At 41.4% G+C, this 22,686-nt stretch overlaps 1 protein-coding gene across 1 annotated transcript; it reads right to left on the bottom strand.

Annotated features, from left to right (window-relative positions):
* Nucleotides 1-350: 350 nt before the first annotated feature.
* OPRK1 (opioid receptor kappa 1) lies at nucleotides 351-19,214 on the bottom strand. The gene is made up of 4 exons (XM_083451266.1): nucleotides 18,663-19,214; nucleotides 17,668-17,986; nucleotides 6,916-7,268; nucleotides 351-3,557 (listed from the first exon to the last, which is right to left on the bottom strand). The coding sequence occupies exons 2-4, from the start codon at nucleotides 17,928-17,930 to the stop codon at nucleotides 3,025-3,027; spliced, it is 1,149 nt and encodes a 382-aa protein (XP_083307392.1). The 5' UTR covers nucleotides 17,931-17,986; nucleotides 18,663-19,214; the 3' UTR covers nucleotides 351-3,024.
* Between the last annotated feature and the right edge of the window lie 3,472 nt (nucleotides 19,215-22,686).

The raw sequence follows: 22,686 nt of genomic DNA, 5'->3' as shown, positions 1-22,686 counted from the left end.
AGTAATTAGTTTAAGAAAGAGAAGAGGCATAGCTGCATGCTATGCAAATATGTGTAACTTGTTATTTGATCATGATTTATAGTGTTAAAATTTTATGCAATTTCTCCCATAATCTAAAAACTAAACTTAGGAAAAGTGAAAATTTTTGGATGATAAATGCTTAAAGAAAAATTAAATGTGCCTCTGTCATCAAACCTTTATGCAAGAAGTTATTTTTACTAGATTTTGCTCTAGATGATTGATAGTCTTTCTCAAGAATTCCATATTAGTGAAAAGCATACTGTGTCACTCTCACAATCAGTAGGCAGATATATTTTGGGGGTTTTGAACAAAAAAAGGACTAATCATCATGATGCAGAATATATATGTTACTATATTTGTAATTTTAAATAAAAGAAAGTAAAAGAAAACCACACTGAAGTACTTTTTGTGGTAGACAGACACAAATACAAGAGTCAGGGACCATGCAGTGATCTTGCAGATCAAGAAAGCTTGCATTGCAGACAGACATATGCAAACAGTCCACAATTATGTTACTGGCAAAAAGCCTAGCTAGAATAAATTATACACATTTATACAGTATATTTTGGTTGAAACATTTTTTGTGGCTTTGCTGCATGTCAATTTAGAAATTTAATGGTGAAATAGAACAAGTGGGGTGGGATGACAATGACACTGGGAAGGCTCCTAGAGCAGCCTTCTCCAACCTGATACCTTCCTGTTTTGGACTATAAGGGCAGAGTGGAGAAGGCGACTTTAGAATAATTAGAGTGCACTGCAATGAGAAGCAGTCTCATTGGTTCCTGTAATCAATACCCAGGTGTCCTCTGTTATCAGAGCCTGTAGCTGAAGGACACAATAAATCTGAGTACTGTATATAATAAAATTGTAAGAATATCATCACACTGCAGTTCATGTGGCCATCAACAGGTGGCCAAATGAACTACAGCATGATGACAAAACAGCAGGTGGGTGGCCCAGGCAGACAGGCGCAGCAAACAAGCAAGTAGGTGGAGCAGAGCCCATGTGAGCTACAGAGGGACAGGCAGGACAGGCGTCAGCTCCCCAGCAACTGTCCGGCCCTGTTGCCATTGTGTACCTCACAATGCTGCTGCCTCAGCACTGTCAAAGGCCATGGAATGAAGCAGCAGCAGACTGTCCTGCCTGTTTCTCTAAAGCTCACCTGGGCTGTTGTTTGGGCGATCTGTAAGGGCAGGGGTGCACAGTTTGGGCAATCTGTGAAGTAAGAAGGCAAATGGTTTGGCCAAGCTGTGAGGGGAGGAGTTGGTGAGCAAAGTGAGCAGGCATGACAGCTCATTGTATGCTAAGATGAAGCCGGTGTCTTACTTTTTAAACATATGATTCACACCAGAGGACACCAACCTTTGAGGGGCCATGGGCATGTTTGTGAACCAGGCACACTGTTGTGAGTACCACACATACCACAAAAAGCACACAACCTATTCAGTTGGCTACAACAGAATGCTGCTTTCAAGCTTAGTTTCACTGTGGGGAAGGCTGGGTACTCTGTGGACCCCAGGAAAGGCTTCTGTGTGTCTATGGGTGCCATGCTGGCAACCTCTAATTTACACATTCATGTTTGGGCACAATGCTTCAGTTCTGGAACTCCGAAAAGGCCACCAGAGCCCAATATTACCATCTTTGAAATAATGGTTGTGATGATAATGATTTATTTATTTATTTATTTTTAAACACCTTTATTTTGGCAGACTTTAGTAGTATCATGGACTGATTTATTTACAGCCTTGTTTTGAATTTTGACATAGTTTTCATGGTTATTTAAGCTAATTAATTAATTACCTCAATTAATTAATTACATCAAGCTAATTATTAAAGTAAGTGCCTGAAATACCTGGTCAGCCTATTTATGTATTTACTGCAATGCTGTCCACTCTGCCTGGCATCAGCTTTCCAGAAACTCCAGCAGGGAATCCTTAAAACCACCTACAGCCTGCAGCCTGATCCTTTTAACTGGAGATACCAGGAATTGAACTGGGGGTCTTCTATTTGCAAAGCTTGTGACCACCTCCAAGCTATGGCTCCTCCCTGTTAACACCTTGGGTTTCTTAGAAGATAGGGGTATAAGTTGTATAAAGAAATAAAATTTACACAGTCTCCCATTTGCAGTAATTATATGACAAGCTCACCCTATAGTGTTCCCTCAGGATTAAAAACTATAAATTACATATAGTAGAAGTGCTGAAAGTTTCAGTTGATCAGCTTATCAAGAACTAGATGTAATCATCATATAAAGCAGAGATGGGGGACATGTAGTCCCCTCAGATGTTGTTGGACCAACTCCCATCAATCCCCAGCCAGCCTGGCCAATAGTCAAAGATTGTATGAGTTGGATCTGGAGAATCACAGGTTTCTCACTCCTAATATAAAACATGATTTTGTAAATTAACCCAAAGCACCTCCCAGATGTTTGCAGTAGAATGCTGGATTCCTTAATTTCCTATATGGTTCACACACTTATCAGAAAATGCTTCTTACTCAAAGAATATAAGGAAATTTTGGCTTAGAATTGAGACTGTTCATTGTAACACAGTACAGTAAAACAAGATTTTTGCACAAGATCTTTGAACGGTAAAAATCCTTACTCCCCCCCTTATTTTTTTACAGCAATCTCTGAAAACCACATGCTAGCATCCATATGGATTCTAAGTAAGAGCATCAAGGAGTCATAAGCGGAAAATATCACCCTTCCCTTCCTATAAAGAGATCAGCATTGTGAAGAAGTTTTCTGTCTTTTGCCAAGAATGGATATTGTGCTATGTACAAAAATCTGTTCTTAATATGATCCAAAAACTAATCATCAGTAAACATGGCTGATGAAACCCTCATTATCAGCAATTGCCCGTTCAGACTATGAGAAAGCTTACACAATATCAAATAGGTCTATTATTGTCCATTTCACACTGCTGTGGTTATTTGAGTTAGTCCAAGATCATTGGATTCCTCTCTTCCAGGAGGACAGTAAGATGACATTTCCACGACTAGTCATACTGGCTTGTTTGTACCATCAGCCTCCCTGGAATAAGCAGGATCTTGAACAGTGTTTCTGACTCTGCTGGTGCTTTGTCTGTCTGTCTTCATCTTAAAAGGAAAGCAGAAATCTTTGAAACACCGTTTGAAGTTTTCATCCAGGAAAGCATACAGGATGGGATTTAGACTGCTATTGGTGTAGCCCAAAGCTATGCAGAAATAATAGCTGGAAATGGCCGCAGTGCTGTGTGACACGTCCCCAAGGGCCTCAACCAAGACAAAAATGTGGATTGGGGTCCAGCAGATAATGAAAACTGCAACCACGACAAGAACAAGTCGAGTGATGCGGCGGAGGTTTCGGTCTTTCTCTCGAGATCCAGAGAGGAGCCGCACACTCTTCAAGCGCAGAATCATCAGAGTATAGCAGATGACTATGATTAGCACCGGGATAACAAAGGCAAAGACAAAGACACAGATTTTCATAAAGGTGTCCCACCAGGCATAATCTTCATCTGGGAACTGCAAAGAGCACTCAGTACTGCCTGTGTCTGTAAATGAAAAGGCCAATAAGAAGGAAACACAGGAACAGATTAAACTAACAGTTTAACGGGGGGGGGGGGGTGTTAAGTATGCATGTCATGAGAATTCCAAAATAATGTTTAATAAACTGAAGGAGCATCTCCACCCCCATCATTCAACCCGGACACTGAGATCCAACACCAAAGACCTTCTGGCAGTTCCCTCACTGAGAGAAGTGAGGTTGCAGGGAACCAGGCAGAGGGCCTTTTCAGTAGTGGTGCCCGCCCTGTGGAACACCCTCCCATCAGATGTCAAACTTTTGACTTTTAGAAGACCAGGTGTCTTTCAGAAGGCAGCCCTATTCAATGAAGTTTTTAATGGCTGGTGTTTTAATCTGTTTTTAATATTTTGTTGGGAGCTGCCCAAGGTGACTGGTGCAACCCAGTCAGATGGGTGACATATAAATACTGTACTAAAGTTGTTGTTGTTGCTGCTGCTGCTGCTGCTGCTAATGTGATTTCAAGACTTTCCACTTTGCACTGTTACGGTCAGGTGTTCCTAACTGGGTCTTCACTTTCTAATTGCAGTCCCTTATCCTCCGTGCATTCTGTAGTTTGCTCAACTTTGCTTTGTGATGTTAGTGCTGATTTGAGAGGGTGAACTTTCATGTGCCCTTACAAATGTATTTCAAACAGAGAGTTTATTGTCTCTACCCAAAGGCGATTCTGTATCTCTCTAATGAACTGGAGCTCTTTCAATTATGGTGGTTAGAAAGAGATGTAGCTTTTAGAAGGGTTGTTCTGTAAGTAATGAGGAAGAACATCTGAGAGTGGGAATGCATGATTTACAGAGATGAGAAATTCATGATGCCGAAGAACAAATATTCTACAGAGTAATATCATGCTTCAACCCACTCAACTGAACTGATGGTCTTAACAGGCTTTGCTCCTCCACAACAAATTGTGCTTTTTGCATTCCTGATATTAAATTGACAAGAAAAACACTGAAAGCATGGAAGCTGCTGAAAAATTATACATGGAGTAGTTAGCCCTGTGTGAGAGGGGGGTGGAGAGAGAAAGAGAGAGAGAGTGTGTCTATCTCAGAAACAAGCCACAACCCTCACTGCCCCTGTTCCATGAGTGCTCTTGACTGTCTGGAATGTATCTGTGAAGTGGGACAGTGTCTCTTGCTTACCTGAATAAAGAGATGGGTGTGGGTGTAGAAATCTCAGGCTTTTGAATTGGCTGGAATGTAGCCTACTGTGCAAAAGAAAGAGTCACATCCATTTATCCACCCACTTCTGCCTCTAACCATGCTCACCACAATCAGCCTGCAGCCCCTGAAAGCTTAGCAATAAGGGAACATGGCCATTGGGCTAAGAAAGGTTCTGCACCTTGGATCTAGTGTAAATCACACAGTGTAAAGTGTACACTGAGGACAAGGCTGTGCACACACCATGCATTTAAAGCATCCCTCCCCCCCCCCAAAAAAAAAGAATCCTGGAAACCGTAGTTTACCACTCAGAGAGCTACAATTCACAACACCTTTAACAAACTACAGTTCCCAGGATTTTTTTAGGAGCGTGTGCCTTAATTGTATAGTGTGTATGTGGCCTTAGTTTGGATCCCTCTTTGGGCCTCTGGAAAGTGGATTGCTTTTCCTCAGACCAGTTTGGGCCAGACCTGCTTAGACTCAGGTCCAAAGTGGAGGCCTGCTTCAGAAATTCAGGGCTTCCTCTGTCTTCCCACAGTCTACCATGAACATGGGGAATTGAACCAATAGTGGGTTGTTGTTTTTTGCAGAATTTGTTGAAATTAGAAACTATAAGTCTTCTTGTTTGCTGCTGCTTGTTTATATTGTTTTACTGTTTTTAGTGTACTCTTCTCTGATCTCCTTAGGGAGGGACAGTGGGATATAAATTCTTGGAAATAATGATCACACTTTCTGGCATAGTAACCCCTTCTAATTGGATTAACCCTGCCAGTGGCATTGTGTAAGGGGAGTTTTTTAAATCTGGGAAGGAGCAATTCATTTTCCCCCTGCACTTTTGTGGACTGTATGAATATAGCATAGGTTACAAAAGCACCCAAGGTAAGTAGCATGCAACTTTTTAGAAGGATAGGTGCAATGGTTAGGTGTTACGATGAATGAAAACATGGGCTTAAAAACATCAAATCCTGAAACCATACATGTCAACATAGTTTGACTGACTTCAGGCAACCACTGCAGAGTGACTCACCTGATAAGAGTACCAATGGGTTAATAGTGATTATATTTTGTAGCATAATATCATGTACTTTTCATTCTAAATGCTTCTGAATTTTAATCTAATGGGTATCGCATAATTATTCGCTGCATATTAACAAGGCTCAATTGTGGCTGTGCTTTTCACACACAAAATTCCAGCTACATAATTTAACAGATGTGAGCCAATGCATTTGGATCTTTTTCAGTATCCGGTCTCATTCAGTTCGTTCATCACTGCAGGGCCCATGAAAGATACACCATCAGCTTGAGGGATTCAACCAGTTTGCAGATTTCTGTTGCATGCAATTGATTCATATGGATGACATTTTCGTGAGAATGTGTGGTTGCCAGACAGCTACGTATGTTACAATTTTGTATATGAATCAGGGTGGGCTATTTTTTTTTTCACACAGGAAAGTAAAAACTATGAATAATATTTTGCATTTATGTAGTACAGTTTTGTAAAAACACTGCATAGATCTGTTTGTGTGTGTGTGTGTGTGTGTCATCTCAGCAATCATTAATGCCAATTGTAGTATTATTCTCATATTGTTAAAGGGGTAGGAGCTGAGATTTTCCTAATAAGTGAAACTTGTCAAAGTCCATCTACTGTCAAAGTCCATCTACTGAAGGCAAGATTTAAACCAGTGAATTCCTAATGGGAAAGGGCCATAACAGAACATCTGCTTTGCTTACAGAAAGCCCCAGTTCCAATCCCTGGCATTTCCAGGTGGGACTGGGAATGTCCTTTGAGATGCTGGAAAGTCACTGCCAGTCTGTGCAGAGTCTACAATGACTGGCTGCAGCACTCCATCATTTCAGTCAATAAGGAGCTAGACGGACTAATGGGACAAAGCAGCTTCCTTTGTCCCTACAATCACCATCATTTAGGCACTGAGATACACTAGCTTTCAAGTAAGAGGAGGCTAGATTATTTTGTAGATACAACCATGTTCACTAGAAATCCATCTTTTGAAAAAGGAAAAGGAGCAGTTCTGAGGATTCTAGTAAGAGCAAGCCAAGTGCATAAAAACAGCTGGTATTCAAAAGTTAATTGTGTTAGTCTCCTCTATGCTTCTTTTAAAAAGTTTATTATTGAGCAGGAACAAATCACTGGCAAAGAACAGAGCCCACACTCACCTTCCCTGACTTTGGTACCTCCGAGGACGATGGCTGATATGCCAACTGATGAAGATAAGAGCCAGATACATATGTTGATGATCTTTGCCTTCAGGGGAGTACGGAAGTCTAGAGCCTTCACCGGGTGACACACAGCAATGTATCGATCAACACTCATCATGGTCAGCGTGAATATGCTGGTAAACATGTTATAGTAGTCAATGGAAATGACTATTTTACACAGCACATCCCCAAATGGCCACGAGTTCATTAAGTACTCAGTACTTTGGAAAGGCATTGTGGTGGTTACTAGGGCATCTGCTAGGGCCAGATTAAAAATGTAGATATTGGTTGCTGTCTTCATCTTTGTGTACCTGCAAAACAAGAAGAATTTTCATTATGTCATCCCATAAGTCAGTTTAGTTTTGAGAATGCCCTGAAAGAAACATTTAACTTTGAGGTGAATTTAAATGGGGGGGGGGCACTTTTCACTGAAGGTTTCCCAGACACCCAAAATACTCCTCCCCTTTAAGTTATTTTTGTGTATGTGATGATGGTGCGCTAACAGTGGTGAGAATGCTTCCCTGTTAGGATGGGAACCTTTGGTTCTCCAGATGTTGGACTTCACTCCCACTCTGGGCTAGGCCAAGACATTTTGCTGCTTGAGGCAAAGGACAAAATTGAAGCTTCAAATACCACAATTCCATCTACAAAAGCAGGCTGGATTGGCAGATGAACACTAGTGGTGTCAGTAAAATAGTGGGATGTAAGCAATGTACTTCTCAGCTAACTTTTTTTGCCCATGTTTTATAATTAAACTGCTGGAATTCCCTTACAAGGACTTAGTTATATTTTCAATGGTGGTGGCTTGTCACTGAGAAACTGAAAAACCACTATAGGATTAACATTATCCAAGTGATGCACAACCATTTGGCAAATTGCTTTAGCTGGAAAGTTAACAGGAAAACTGAAGGCTATGAAGGTTAAAAATATATAACCCTTTGCTTTGCTTTGTTAACAGTTTACTTATATAGCTCAGTTGGTAGAGCATGAGACTCTTAATCTCAAGGTTATGGGTTCAAGCCCCACATTGGGCAAAAGAACCTATGATTCCTCCATCAACCCATGGCAACCTATAGGAAGAGTATAAGTTAATATACTGGATTTCATAATGAACACTATTGCAGCCAAGGTACTGTGATTCTGTTTTGTTTTGATATTTGTTATTTGTATGTTCAGAAACCTTTCAATTAAAACATTTATTTATTTATTTATACATACATACATACATACATACATACATACACTTATGGGGTACTTTTCCACAATGGAAGAAAGCAAGATAGTGTGTGAAGGGCAGGCACACACACAGTTCTATCTTCTGATTATTCATCCCCATCCCCAACCCACCAAGCATCTGCTGCCTGAAGCAACTGCCTCATTTTACCTAATGGTAGGTCTGGCCCTGTTCCCATTGTAACCAAATGACCATGCTAGCTGGGGTTGATGGGAGCTAGAGTCCAACAACATCTAGTGGGCCACAGGTTTCCCATCACTGATCTATGAGAAAGAAACAGAGCACTGCATTTCCAATGCAACTGGGCAATGTTCCCAGAAGCAGTTTCATTGTTTGGTTCAGCACTGCATAAGAAATACATGTTCCTGTTTTCCCTTTCTTACTTACCACCCTGAATAAGGACAATTTTAGCCTTGAGACAAAGGCATTAAGTCAGTTGTTTAGTTAGAATCTGGGAGTGGGTGGAGAATGAACCCTTCTAAGAAAAGCAAGGATCCTGTATTGCTTAATTACAGTTTTGCATTCTTCTGTGTGTGTTTCTTCCAATGTGTAAATTGCTGTATTGATTGTTGGCTTTATGCTAATTTCTCCTTTGGGTGTAAGTATCATGCAGCAAGAGAGAATAAAATAGTACTGGAGAAAAATTCAAGGGAAGAAAATAGCAGCTGTGGGAGCAATTGCAGGAGGGCAAAGACAGATTTGTTTCGATTTTTCAGGCGACATTTCACATCTTCTGCAAGCCCACTTTTTACATTTTTCCTTTTTTTTTTTTTTTGCAAAAGAAAATTTGGAGCAGTTTTCAGTAGGCTACTGTTTACAGACAGAAATACTAGCATTTGCCAAGGCTTGTAGTCTATATATTTTATTTCACCCTTTAACTGATTTATTGCTGCAATGCTGTGTTAGCAATTAAATTTTACTTGCCAGCAGCAGAACTAAATTCATGAGCAATTTTCATTAGATTATGCAAATTAGTCAAGCCATCATAAAGTTGCTAGATTTATTTTCATGAAATAAGATCCAACAACAGCTAAATGAGGATATAATTTTTTCAGCGGATGACAAGTAACGCCCCCTAGTGTTTCCATTCTTTTCAGGAACCTTAGTTGTGTTTTTTGCCAAGTGAGTGGTTGCCATCGATCTGTCAGCCTTTAGCAACATTCAGCACTACTGTACTGCCGTAAGACAAAATACTTAATGGACTGAATAGCTGAATATTGCCAGCTGGTTATATTACAAAATGTCACACATGCAAACAGTAGCATGACAATCACTGTGAATGTATACAAATGTAGGGCTTTTCCTAGTACTGTACTGGTCAAGTGGTGAATTATGAAATTCAGGCGCTCTTCAGGACAATCCCCAAGCCATGCCCTCATAGCCATGTCCCTTCTAAGACTCTAGAACAAAAATGAATTTTTGACCAATTCAGACGTTATAACTTCAGTACCAACCCAGGTTACAGATTGCCTCCACTGGTGAATTTGCAGTAACTTTAAAGCCCCACTTGGCTCTTACATTGCAGCACAGCTTGAACTCAAGCCATGCTACAAAGGAGAAATGGTTCTCCTAACATCGTGGTGACATCAAGTGAATGGCACCTGGCCAGCCCTGTCCACAAATCAAAGTTGCCCACCAGTGAGGGAGAGGGGAGAGCCCAGGAATTTGCCTGTTAGCTGCAAAGAGTCCCCACACTCCTGCTTCTGATCTTCCATATTTTGGACAAAATATTTTGGGCCCTGAGGCACAGACATGTTTACATATGGACACACACACACCATTGTAGTTACTAGTTATACATTAACATAGCAGAAACACTGACTTAAGGTTGTGATGGTGTAACAAAATTGCTACGCTCTTGTAACTTTACTACACCATTGTTATTTGAAGTCATAGTTGGGTCAAGGATTTAGTTGCAAGCCTATCCTGTGTCATTTGGCAAGCATAATTTAGGGTAGCATTTCACTGTTAAACTCTTTCATTCCACTTGTACTAGTTGAAACATGTGCAATTACACTGTCACCACCTCTATGAAAAATGGCTACATGTGAATTTTGTTAAAGTAGCAATACTTGAATAAGTCACAACTTACTTCCCCCATTGATTTCCATTAGGCTTCTATGATCTCTTTGCAGCTGTATTCTTAAAATTTGTATTGCTAGTCTGCAGATGGTATTATGCAGTAGCTGGCAACAACAATCTGCACGAAATCTGCAGTCATATATATGCAGTTTTCACAGATAATCAGGGTTGCAAATTGCAGCTGTTTGCCTTGATTAAAACTACTGTATATATTAAATGTTGCTATGATTAACACTAATGTTTAAGGACTGCAATTGCTCACTCAAATTAGCCTTTAAGTCAACATCTGGAAAACATACTACTAAATGGCTGTTCATAAAAGAACATCTTTAAAAGAGGCAGCCAAGCATTTGCCCAAGAAACCCAAAGGACTTGCAAACTGGAAAATTAAAGGATTTCATTCACTTGCGACTGAAGCTTATGACCAGTAGTGGGTACTGTGGCTGCAACACCTACCTGACCTTCAGCCAGCTGCACCACTGCTGCTTACTGGGCAATAGAGGGGGGAGGCGAGGCAAGGTTGGCATAGTGCAAACTCACCAGGAAGAACACCGGATTAACTGTGTAAGTATGTTTGCACTGTGCCAACCTCACCACTGCCTCACTACTACTACTCTACCTCCCAATAAGCAGAAATGACATAACTAGCTGGAGGTCAGTTGAGCAGCACTGTCCAATCATGTCACCTGCTGCTACCAATGACAAGAAATGGTTAAGCAGGAAAAGTTTATTACCTGTTTTAAACCAGTTTCTAATCCAGAGGTGATCTCCCATCTATCCCACCACAAAGCTTTCTTAGGAATGCAGCATCTCACTTTTTTTTTTTTTTTTTGTCATAGGGAGGGATGGGAGAGAAATTTGATTCAGTTCACATTTAAGAGCATCCTTACTTAATTCTCACTTTCCAAAACAATATGCAAACCAAAACACAAACAGATTTCCCAAGTCTCACCCATTCAAATTTTGCAATGAAAGTTCTCAAGTGAACAAATGTGTACAAAACTCAAAGAAGCGTGCATATAAATATGCATGTGTTGGTGAAAATAACATACCATATGCCTTATATTAGGGAAATTTCTTTACAAACGTGTATATTTTGGGAAAGTGTGTGTGTGTGTGTGTGTGTGTGTGTACTAGGAGAAATGTGCAGGAAAATGCTGATAAATTTACATGGGAACCTTTAAAAAAAATTGCAATCTGATGTGGAAATGTGGGGAACTGACCTTAAGACTGGACAAATGAGGAACCAAAATTGACATATTGTCCCATCCCTACAATACAATACAACAGTTCAAAAGAAATGTACTTTTGCATTCCGGTCATGCCGTTTCTTCTTCTGTTTGGTTGCTTCAGACAATAGGAGCCGATGTGATAGGTTATGGTTTGTTTTTTTCATTAACACCAGCCCCAACACAAAGCGCTATGGATAAGTATTGACTTAATAAGTGAGCTCTAATTCTTGCATTGCCAAATTAAGGCTCAAAGATGCAGCAAGGGGGGGGGGGAATGGATTTTGACTCTACTCTTTAATCTCAGGTACAAGGAACTTCTTTCTTAATGAAAACTCCAGAAAGAATATTGATCTTTGAATGGTCTCTTCTGAGGACCTAACTAGATGTTATGAGGAGGAAAGCTGGCAGCCATTATCTTATGTTTCCTGGGAACAACTAACTAGAGAAACACATGATGGGACAGCAGCATGTTCCCCGCCCATGCTTCACTTTAACTCCTGCTGCCGGGAGAGTGCTGGTAAATGTTGGATGTGATGATGTCTTGTCAGGTATTTCATTTCCTAGATGTTAATTAGGAGACTTGTTAGGAGAGAGGGGCCAGTGGCAGCCAGAGTTATGTCGATATCTACACATAGGAAAGCCCAAAGATGTGAGACAGTATGTCCCCTGCTGTCCACCAAGTAGGGCTTGGGTATGAATCCCAAAGATAGGGACCCTAGAGAGAATGGGAGAAGGGGAGGTACATCCTCCCCACTGTCCAGAGCCAAGTCACCCAACTAAGCACCCAAAATTTGGTGCCCCGACTTCTATAGGCTCCTTTAGTCATTAGCCTCTATGCAGTTAACATCACATGGGCAGAAGAAGGAATGTCTGTGTGGAGGAACCCTGGTGAACACACGTAACCTCTCCCCATGAATCACGCTGGGTTCCAGCTCACAAACTGCGTACATTTAGCCTGTTTGTGCCCAAAACATAGATAGAATGAGGGACCTTTGTTTGACAGCAGATGTATGTGAGGATGTAATAGCCTACATCCATGCCATACCATTAAACCACTCTTCTACCCCTCTGGCAGTCATGGCTTCTCAAGAATCCTGCCATCATCTTAAAACTGTTGTGGCAGGCTTTTAACCTGACATTCAGCCTTTCCACACTCCCTCTTGTCCCGCTGCTTTCTCCTAGGGGAAAGAGCTCTTTAGTATTCCACTAGAACAAACAGCAATTCATATTTTCTCCATATTGACATTTGCTCTGATTTATTGCCAAAGAGTGGGTTTCCCCAGGGAAAGTGGTGTGGCATGGGCAAAATCTCTCGGATCCATGCATAGAAAGAACAAGAGAAGTGGACAACCCACTCCGATCCATGCTTTCTAGGCAAGGGACAAGCGAGTGTGGACAAGCCCCCATACACTGAGGACTATCTGCCTAGTTTTCCTGTTCCTTGAAATCGAACAGAAATACATATCTGTGGAACTTCCTTGCATTGAATCGTTTTATTATTTTAAGGCTAGTTTTTTTTAAAAAAAAAAATGCTTTTGTTAGCTGCCTTAGTACCACTAGTGATGTAGAAAGATGGGATATAAATTTCTTTTTAAAAAGTACTGAGGCATTCCATATGACCTTTTATGTGCACTAGAACATATGAATTAGACTATATGGATTTGACCAGTCAGGCTGGATTAGACCAATCCAGATGTTGCCTGTGGTGCGTTTTGTTGTGTATCATTTCAGACATACTTTGTATTAGTGCTTCTGTTTGAAAAACATAGCTCTTCTACATATCCATATGTAAATGTTAATAGGCAGGGTTATATTACTCATTTGAGTTAATAAAAAGTTAGAACCCTGTGCAGATTGTTATACCATGAGGGATGGTTAACCAAGCAGTGCCCTCTTGATATTTTGAACTAAAATTCTACTCAGCCCCACTCAACATGGCCAGAGGTCAGGGATGCTGGAGTTGTAGTCTAAAACTTCTGGAGGACACCTGCAATAAGGAATCGTATGCAAGATCTCTTAATCCTGGTTAGTTTCTTTAACGGTTGTTTAACACTACTACACACACAGTGTGGTAGAAGTGTATTTTCCCTATATATTTAATACATTCTTCTAGATGAAATGGGCATTCTAATAGCCCAATCCCATGCAAACTCCGCTGGTGATTGCGAGTGTGGAACCCTGTATTGATATTTTTCCAGCAGAAATTTAGGCAGAAGCGGCAGAGAAATAGAAATATATTTTTCCTCCCCTCTCATTGGGATTGTATCTATACTGCAAGATCTTCAAAAATGTTTCTTGTAAAGACAATTTTTTAACGCAGAAAATTATTCAAATCACTGGAGGCTTGTTAGATAATTAGGGAAAGTGGCTAATTTGGAGTCTGATGACAGTCATCTGCTCTTCCATTTAACTGGCATCCTGGGGCAATGGGCATCAGTACATTGAGGAAGTGACTCCAGAATTACTGCTGGAGTCACATCATTCTTATGGGAGCCATTACTAGTTGACAATGGCATCACAGTGGCAAATCCAAAAGGCTGAAGTTCTGTTTCCATTAGATGATGAAATTAGTGCCCATTCCCTCTCCTTACAAAAAAAAAAAAAGGCCTGCAACATTTCCAGTGAACATCCTACTGTGACAAAAATATGTTAAAATAACACTTTTCTTTCCAGAGTTAGAAAATGCATTGTATTTCTGAAGTTAGAAAAGGCATTAGAAAAGTGCCATTTTGTTTTAAACCCAGTCTTGTTTCCTATAGAAATTGAGTCTCTAGCCCCGGAGAGATCCAGTTGGCTTCAGTTACCGAAAATAGTACAGTAAGACCTATATCCAAACTCCCAAAATTTATGACAGGAGGAGGGAAGTGACATTAAGAGACAGCTGATTAGAAAAGAGGAAATGCTCAAGAAATAGAATCCAGTTAGGAACAAGGCTTAGGAACCTAGAGAAAAGGAGCTGAGCCCACAGAAACTGTATGTTCACCTAAGGTGTACAGTTGTTACCCTAGGTGCTCTCAGGTCTCCTGACATTATACTAGGCGGACAGAGATTACACACTCCGGACCCTGACTGCATCACAAGCACAAAACAAGGACTCAGTGAGGTAAATCCAGGCTACATGTCAAGGTGCATGCCTAACACATATATCTGCAGCATATTATTAAGATACTACATGTTTAGAAGAATTTTCAGAAAGCATTTGCCCATTTTTCAGATGGGGAACTCTGAAAAGCCGTTAGTGAAGACATGACACAAAACCCATTCAAAGAAAGAAAAAGGAAAGGAAAGAAACACTGAAGGAAGTGAACTAATTTAGCCATCAAGCTAAGCACCATTTCAAGGACTTCAGTAATTAGCAGTGAGATCCCACACAAGTTACTCCAGAGAAGTAAGCCCCATTGCGCTCAGTAGGATCTGTTCCCATGTCAGTGTATATAGAGTTGTAGCCAGTCAAAGTAATTAGGCACCTGGAAAATCATTTTTCTGTTCCACACAATCATTCTTTCCGCAAACAAACAGAAATGTATACCTTTTCATAGAGACACCCGCTCCCATATGAATACAGAGAAACTCAGTATATAATGCCCCCTTCCACACAGGCACAATGAAAGCTGCTCTATCTCACACTCCTCATTTAAAACGCATTAGAAATTGTTTGTATCATTTAGAAGTTTATAAGATCCAGTGTTTCCCCTCACATAAATTTTGTGAAATACACATTTTCCCACTAAAACATCCATTTATTGTGCTGATTTGGAAGCACTTCCTCTGGAGGACTGCAATGAATTGTTAATGTTGTGCAGGTGTCTGCTTAAATTTATTATTCAATATTGTTCACTGTTTGTATTTTTTGCTTTGTTTTCTCCACCCCCTTTTTACCTGTCTGGCTTGCTGAGCACTGATTAGCTCCCCCCCCCCCAAAAAAAAACCCAACATGATTTAGCACCAAACATTCCAAACTGTGGGATTTGAGCAGCTGGAAAGGATGCTGCCAATGATTTTGATCACAGTATGAAGCAATACCAGAAATTTAGTACAGAAAACTGACGGCTTCCAAAACTGGTAAAATATTTTTTTAAAAAATATAGTGAAAAAGCAGATGGCCCACAGATAAATGACTGGGAGATCTGCTACCAACTCTCTCTGGATGGTAAATTTAAGAAAGCTATTGAAAACTCTAGTTTTGATTTGAGAAGCAGTGCTGGGAGAAAAGATATTTCAGATATTCCACTCCCAACATCATTGTCTCCATCTCAATTTTCCCCATCCTGAAGCTCCTATTAGCTCTGCTGGGGGGGACTGGGGCAATTCAGTTAATTGTATGCTGCCTGCATTTTTCTTTTCATATTACAGCTACCATTAGCTTTGGGGGAGGGCATTTTCGATCAGGGAAGTGGCATGTGTTGCAAGATTAATCCCACTTCTACAGCATCAGGGCTTCAATCACAATCAAGGCTCACAGCAGATGTTTGAAAGAAAAAAAAGAGCAGTCAAGAAAATTGATCCAAGATTACCTGTAGTGTATCTATCCCCCCCACCAAAAAACATCCATCAAGTATCCTGTAAAAAAAAGATCTGCAATTTGATGTGCACTTATATGATAGTTCATGCTATTCATATTCAGAGTATCGAAATCAGTTGCATCTCTCTCTCTCTCTCTCTCTCTCTCTCTCTCTCTCATACACACACGAGAGAGAGAGAGAGAGAGAGAAAGAGTGTCTGTGTGTGTATTTCCCCACCCTCCACAACCCCATCCTCTGAGTGCAGTGTTCATATATGAATGATTCCCACAAGCTCAACAGAATACCTATCCCCTCACCAGGCATGGGCCAGTAGCGTGAATGGGACATCATTCACCACACATGTTCTCTTCTACTCCTTCCCTCCACTCAGCACAAGCTACTCATGCCTTGGTGCATAAGCAATTTGTATCGAACCTAGAGAGAGGACTGGGTGGGAAACTCAGAAGCCCCAGTCAGGTGTCCTCCCTCAAACATTTCCCATCATAGGAGGCAGAGCCCTTGCCTGTTGAGTGGCCTCCCTGCTGTAGAAGTTCAGAACCCAACCTTTGGAGTCAGACCATTAAGAAGGTTATGTAGCTAGCACACCCTTGCTCTCCCTTCTTCACCGGATGAGAAAGGATGCTTGGATAGAGCTACAGCGACCTCACATTTACCTCAATGGCATTTTGTGCTGCCTGCACATCTACTCACATGCAGGGAGTGGGGGTAAAAAGGGGCTCTATTAGGCCTGTTGGGGGAATCTTTTCTTCCAAATATACCCATGTTATACTGTTGAGACATCTGATGGGGGGTGGGAGGGAGAGTAACAAAACTTCTATATAGATTAAAAAAATAATAATAAATAATGACACTGTTTCATTTGAAAAACAAAAAAGGAAAATATTATAAATACTAGATCTACTGGCAGTTGAAGTGTATGTGTATTATATAATGTTAGCAATAATATAGACCACATTAACTGTGTCTTATCCCTGGAGGGAGCTCTGCTCACATATTTCCACAGTGCTTTCCAGCACTGACTCTCTCAGACTTTTAATTTTCAAGCCCATGTTCTGCTTCAGTTTTCACTTTTATTCTTACAACCAAATGAAGACAGTCTCTGACTCAAACTCAAAACAGTCACATCTGTGTCCACAAAGCAGTTTCCCCCTTTGCTGGGTTAGCACAGTAAACTGTGAGGGAAACTATCTCAAATTAGTAATGCCACATAAATGAGGGGTTTCTGCCATCCCACCCACCCTGCCATTTGCAAGCACTGATCCAGCATTTGTAGTTTGGTCCTGGCTCTCAAATAGCCCTCAGTAAGGAAGCATTCTAGAACTCAAACAGCCCAAGGGACACAAACCATCAAGAAACAGAGAGCTTTCCCCCTTACATGAAACATTATAACATGGCAGACCATTGATCCACCTAGCGCAGTATTGTCTATGCTAACTGACAGCTGCTCTCAATGGATCCAGTGTGAAGTCTCCCCAGTCCTATCTGGAGTTGCTGGGAACTGAACCTGGGGTCTTCTGCATGCAAAGTAGATGCTCTACCTACCAGTAAGCTATTTTCCCTTAGTTCCCTTTAGTTATGTAGCTTTCCCCCAACAATGACAGTTAAAAGACCCACCAAAATCCTCCTTCATACCTCTTACCTTATGATGACAAACATGACCAAAGAGTTGCCAACCAAGCCCACCACAAAGACCATGGAGTAGACTGCAGTGATGATTATGGGAATAGCCGGGGAGATGTTGGTGTCATTCTGCTGTAAGTCCTCATAAGCGCCACTACTATTGTTGCCATATTCTGCCCAGTCCACAAGCCAGCTGCTGCTACTGCTGCTAGGTAGTGGGCAAGGTCCTGGGGAGCAGGTAGGGCCCGGCTCCTCACGAAAAATATACACTGGGGATTCCATGGAGGGTTTCACCTCCAGCCCAGGTAGAGAAGAGGAGACAGGAGCAGATGAATACACTGGAAAGAGAAGAGTGAAATTAAAAGAGTGCAATTAATAGAGACATCACTAAAGATGATAAAGGTGTCATTGGAACAGTCCTGAACTCCTTCTTAAACATTGTTTTTAACATAAAAAGAAAGAACAGTATTGGGAAAAGGAAAGCATGAAGTGGCAGAGGACGTTCATAAAAACCTGGACTCAAGAACACCACTACCTAGCAAAGTAATAAACTAATCCAGGTTCCCTACTGCACCAAAGTGCTTTTGAATTGAACTCATTTAGTCCTCTAGAAAGCAACGAGAGAAAACTTGATAGACCCCACATACTTCAGATACTAGGTTAGAGAAGAGATTCAAAATCATTGAAGTGTTTGAAACTCCTTTGGACTTTTAAAATACTAGGTAGCACCAAAAACTTGATGAGTTTTCCAGATAAGTTTTAACCCCTCTTAGATTGAGGTACACTGCATCGTTGGCTCAGGACCCGAGATACATTTCAGTTTGCTCTCATTTCATCAGTAATTGTTTGCATATCCAGACAAGGGATTCTTTCCTCTTAGGTAAAATTAAAAGGGGATCTATTTCCTTTTAAAGTACAGCCAGTTTTCTCAAAACAGGTAGAGGGTACAGAATGCATTTCAATAAAATAAAAATCATAAATAAAATGAGAGAAACAGAACAGAAAGTACATTACCTTTTTGTAAAATTCAATGAAAGCAGTGGGATCTCCCAGGAGATATTTTCAGAATTTGAAAAGCATCCTCTCCTTTTCTCTCTCGGTGACTGTTATCTTGGGAATCTGGAGGGTTCACACGCCCTGGGAATGAAGGATAGCCAGGATGCCAAGACAGATCACAAGTATTCGCTCCAAGACTGCAGAAGCTGTAACTGCAGCCTGCACTTTACCTTTGTACAAGCAGTCTCTCACTCACACTCTGTCTCCCACTACACAGCTCAGTATATGCCGGCAGTCCTTGCACACATTCTCCTCCAAGCTCACATGACTTTTCTCTAAACACCACTTGGGAAGAATAAGGCAGCCAGTCCTGCAGCACCTAGGAGATTTTTTAAATACCACCTTACAAGTTGCTGTCCCACCCTATCCCAGCCTTTCCCCAGGTTTTAAAATGCTTAAGCAATCATATTTCCTCTGTGTTAATTATATAAAAGATAGCAGAAATAACATTTGTGATAAAGCAGATCTGACTGCCCACTTGATACATGTTGAATGCATTCAGGATTGTTCTCACATTGTGTCCCCTGTTTCATTAAATCCATACAAAGAAGGGGGCAGAGAATGCTCTCTCCTATGATGCTGCAGAAAGGATAAAACAGAACCGCATTAGAATATGTTAGATACATTGCATATCATTTAGATGCATTATGGATCTACAGCCGACAACTCCATTTATATTGGATAATGATTTTGTCATTTATTCACATTGTATTGCAAATAGATTTGTAAAAAGAAGAAGAAGAAGAAAATAAATTGGCACCCTTTATCTGCTTGCTTTATTTATATAACAGCTCAGTGAAGAAAACTTCTGTCCCAACAACAGTGGAGAAGGTGTGACTCTGCAAGTGTTGATGGGTTCCAATATCCATCAACTGCAGGCAGCCCAGCCAATGGTCAAGGACAATGCAGGTTGGAGTCCAGCCACACCAGGATGGCCACAGGTGCCCCATCTCTACTTTTGAGCAATCCTATGGTGCATGAAAGAATACCCTTGTAAGTCAACAATTGTCAAGCTTTGTTGTCATGAATGTCAATAAGTCAAGATGGGCAGGGGGAGAGATTGGCTTAAGCCTATCAAGAAGATTGATCCAAATCTGTGCCCTTAAGGAGAAAAGTAAGAAGAGCAGAAGCACAACATTACTGTGGGACTCAGTTCAGACTGGGGCCATGGGAATCTAATGCTATCTCAGGGACAGCCTAAGGCCATCACACTGGATGGCACTAAACCACCAAAGGCTGTGAAACTGAGGGAGCCATTGCCTCCTGATGGGGCTTTTCCAGGATTCCAAAAGGAGAGGCATTGATAGATGCATGTTAAAACCATCCATTTGACAGCCTGACACATCCTCTCCCCCAGCCTGGTTTATGAGCATCAGGGCCCCCTGAGCTCCAGGAATGTGTGGTCTCCTATAAAAACACAAGGCACAATCTCCATTGCACCAGACAGTGCCACTCTGCTTGTGTGAAGCTCCCAGTTATCCCTTTGATTGATAGGATACTCATGTAATGTACCCAACACCACACAAAAGCTAGGAACAGAGATGAGGAGTTTTAAGTTAAGCCTCCTGATACTCCAGTTTTCTTGTTTTATAGAAAGTATAAAAACTGACTTAAGAGGAAGGAAAATGTGCAGGCAATCTTCTACCCAAAGTGTAATGCAGCCTAAGGTGCTCAACTATTAGTATCACCAAATCCTGACCACAGAAAACACTCTGAGGTTCCTCTCATGTTCCCCACCACTAATCTACATCATCCATTAGTATTTCACCTGGAGTACTGGATGCCTGGGTTAGCAGGAAAGGGGTAAGTCAATATAAAACTTCTGTTTCAGCCATACAAATATGAAAGTTGTAGTAGGGCAGTGTGAGAGCAGAGAGGCAATTACCATACTTATTTTGTAGCAACTGCCCTTTCTTTTATATAGAACATGGACAGATAGACCAAGGACTAGGTGCATGCTGCTATGCTGCTACTGCTCCATGCTTTCAGGGGAGAGCAATTCAGCTTGTGCTAGTCCTCTGCTAGAGAAAAAATCTGACAGGTTGTGGACCTACCAAGGGTGAGGTGCCTTCCTTGCCTTGCGAGACTTCAAGAAATTGCAGTTTCCACTTCATCAACCAGGGGCCCAACTCACAGTCAAGATGGCCAATTAAGGCCCTAGATGATTGGGTATCAGGACAGACAGCAACTGTTTGGATACTTAGCTATTATTAATTTGGGGAAATAGATTCATGAATTGTAGATGAATAGAGTTGAATGTGTATCCCAGAGGCCTTTTCATCAATATTCACTGGCAGGATCCCAAAGAACGAAAGCATCCATCATCACAGGAGCAATTATTTGGCTTATACTTCTAGGCAATGGTTGCCAACAAAGGTCCGTATAGTAAAAGCTATGGTTTTCCCAGTAGTGATGTATGGAAGTGAGAGCTGGACCATAAAGAAGGCTGATCGCCGGAGAATTGACGCTTTTGAATTATGGTGCTGGAGGAAACTCTTGAGAGTCCCATGGACTGCAAGAAGATCAAATGCATCCATTCTAAAGGAAATCAGCCCTGAGTGCTCACTGGAAGGACAGATCGTGAAGCTGAGGCTCCAATACTTTGGCCACCTCATGAGAAGAGAAGACTCCCTAGAAAAGACCCTGATGTTGGGGAAGATGGAGGGCACAAGGAGAAGGGGACAACAGAGGACGAGATGGTTAGACAGTGTTCTTGAAGCTACAAACATGAATCTGACCAAACTGCGGGTGGCAGTGGAAGACAGGAGTGCCTGGCGTGCTCTGGTCCATGGGGTCACGAAGAGTCGGACACGACTGAACGACTAAACAACAACAACCTAGGCAATGGTGATGTTTTCCAATGTGATTTCCCTCTAATTGGGGACATGGGGAAAACTCAGTAAGAAAAGAAAAGAAAAACCAAGTACTTTGTTTTCTTTGGTTTCTTTTTATTGTAGGGATGTGAAAGCTGTAGCTCTCCATATGATGTTAGACTCCAGTTCCCATGAGCCTCAGTCAGCTTGGTCAATGGTCAAAGTGGATGGGAGCTGCAGTCACAGAGCAGTCAGACTATGGGGAGTTGGAAGGGATCCCCCAAAGAGATCTCTGATTTAATCAGATTTAATCATTGTCTCCATCACACAGAATCCACTTAAACAAGCAAGATGAGCATAGATCTTCTCCACACCAGGAGACCCAGTACCAAGCACCAGCAGCAGTGATGAGGGAAATCTTCATGACAGGAGGCAGTACACACACACAAACAGGAAGGAATTGTATTTATTTAAACCAATGCTTATCACCATGGTGAGCAGAACATTAATAGAGTTAGAGCTAATCCACCCTTCCAATTGCCCCATGCCTAGAAAGCATGGCTCCAAGCGGTTTTCCCCTTGTCCTGCTTCTTTCCCAGGGAAAACCTGCTCTTCAGTTCTAAATCAGCACAAACGTCAACCTGCAGAAAAACCAAATTGAGCACTAAAGAGTGGTTTTCCCTGGGGAAAAGCTGCAGAACAAGAGGAAGTGTGAATGAGCCCTAGTTAAACAAAAACATCTCAATTTATTTCAGTGTCATAACAATTAGAATATTCCCAGCCACATGAAGATTCCTTGATCCACAAATGTTGCAGAACAATTTTTTATCTTCTTGCAGATGCAAACAAGGTGGCCCTATATTGGGGTTGGGGGACCTTTCTTCAGGCCAAGGGACACATTTTCTCATGTGTCCAGGGGTCACATGCCTGTGATGGACAGGGCCAGAGGAAAAGGTGGGTGGGGTCAGAGGAAAAAGGAGCCAAAGGTTCTGACTCAGTAGGCTATGGTTCAGCCATGCAAAAGCCAGTGGTTTCTACACAGAGATACCCTTCTCTCTATCCAGGCAAGCATCACAGCTGAAGACCATGTTGTAGCCATGAAAATGCACTCAATGGGAGCATGCAGCAGGCCTAATAGGGGCATGTCCTGGATAAAACACAAGGAGATT

Source organism: Podarcis tiliguerta (genome assembly GCF_965153285.1).
Source record: "Podarcis tiliguerta genome assembly, chromosome: 7".
Lineage (NCBI taxonomy): Eukaryota > Metazoa > Chordata > Lepidosauria > Squamata > Lacertidae > Podarcis > Podarcis tiliguerta.
This window is presented reverse-complemented; position numbering and strand designations above follow the sequence as displayed.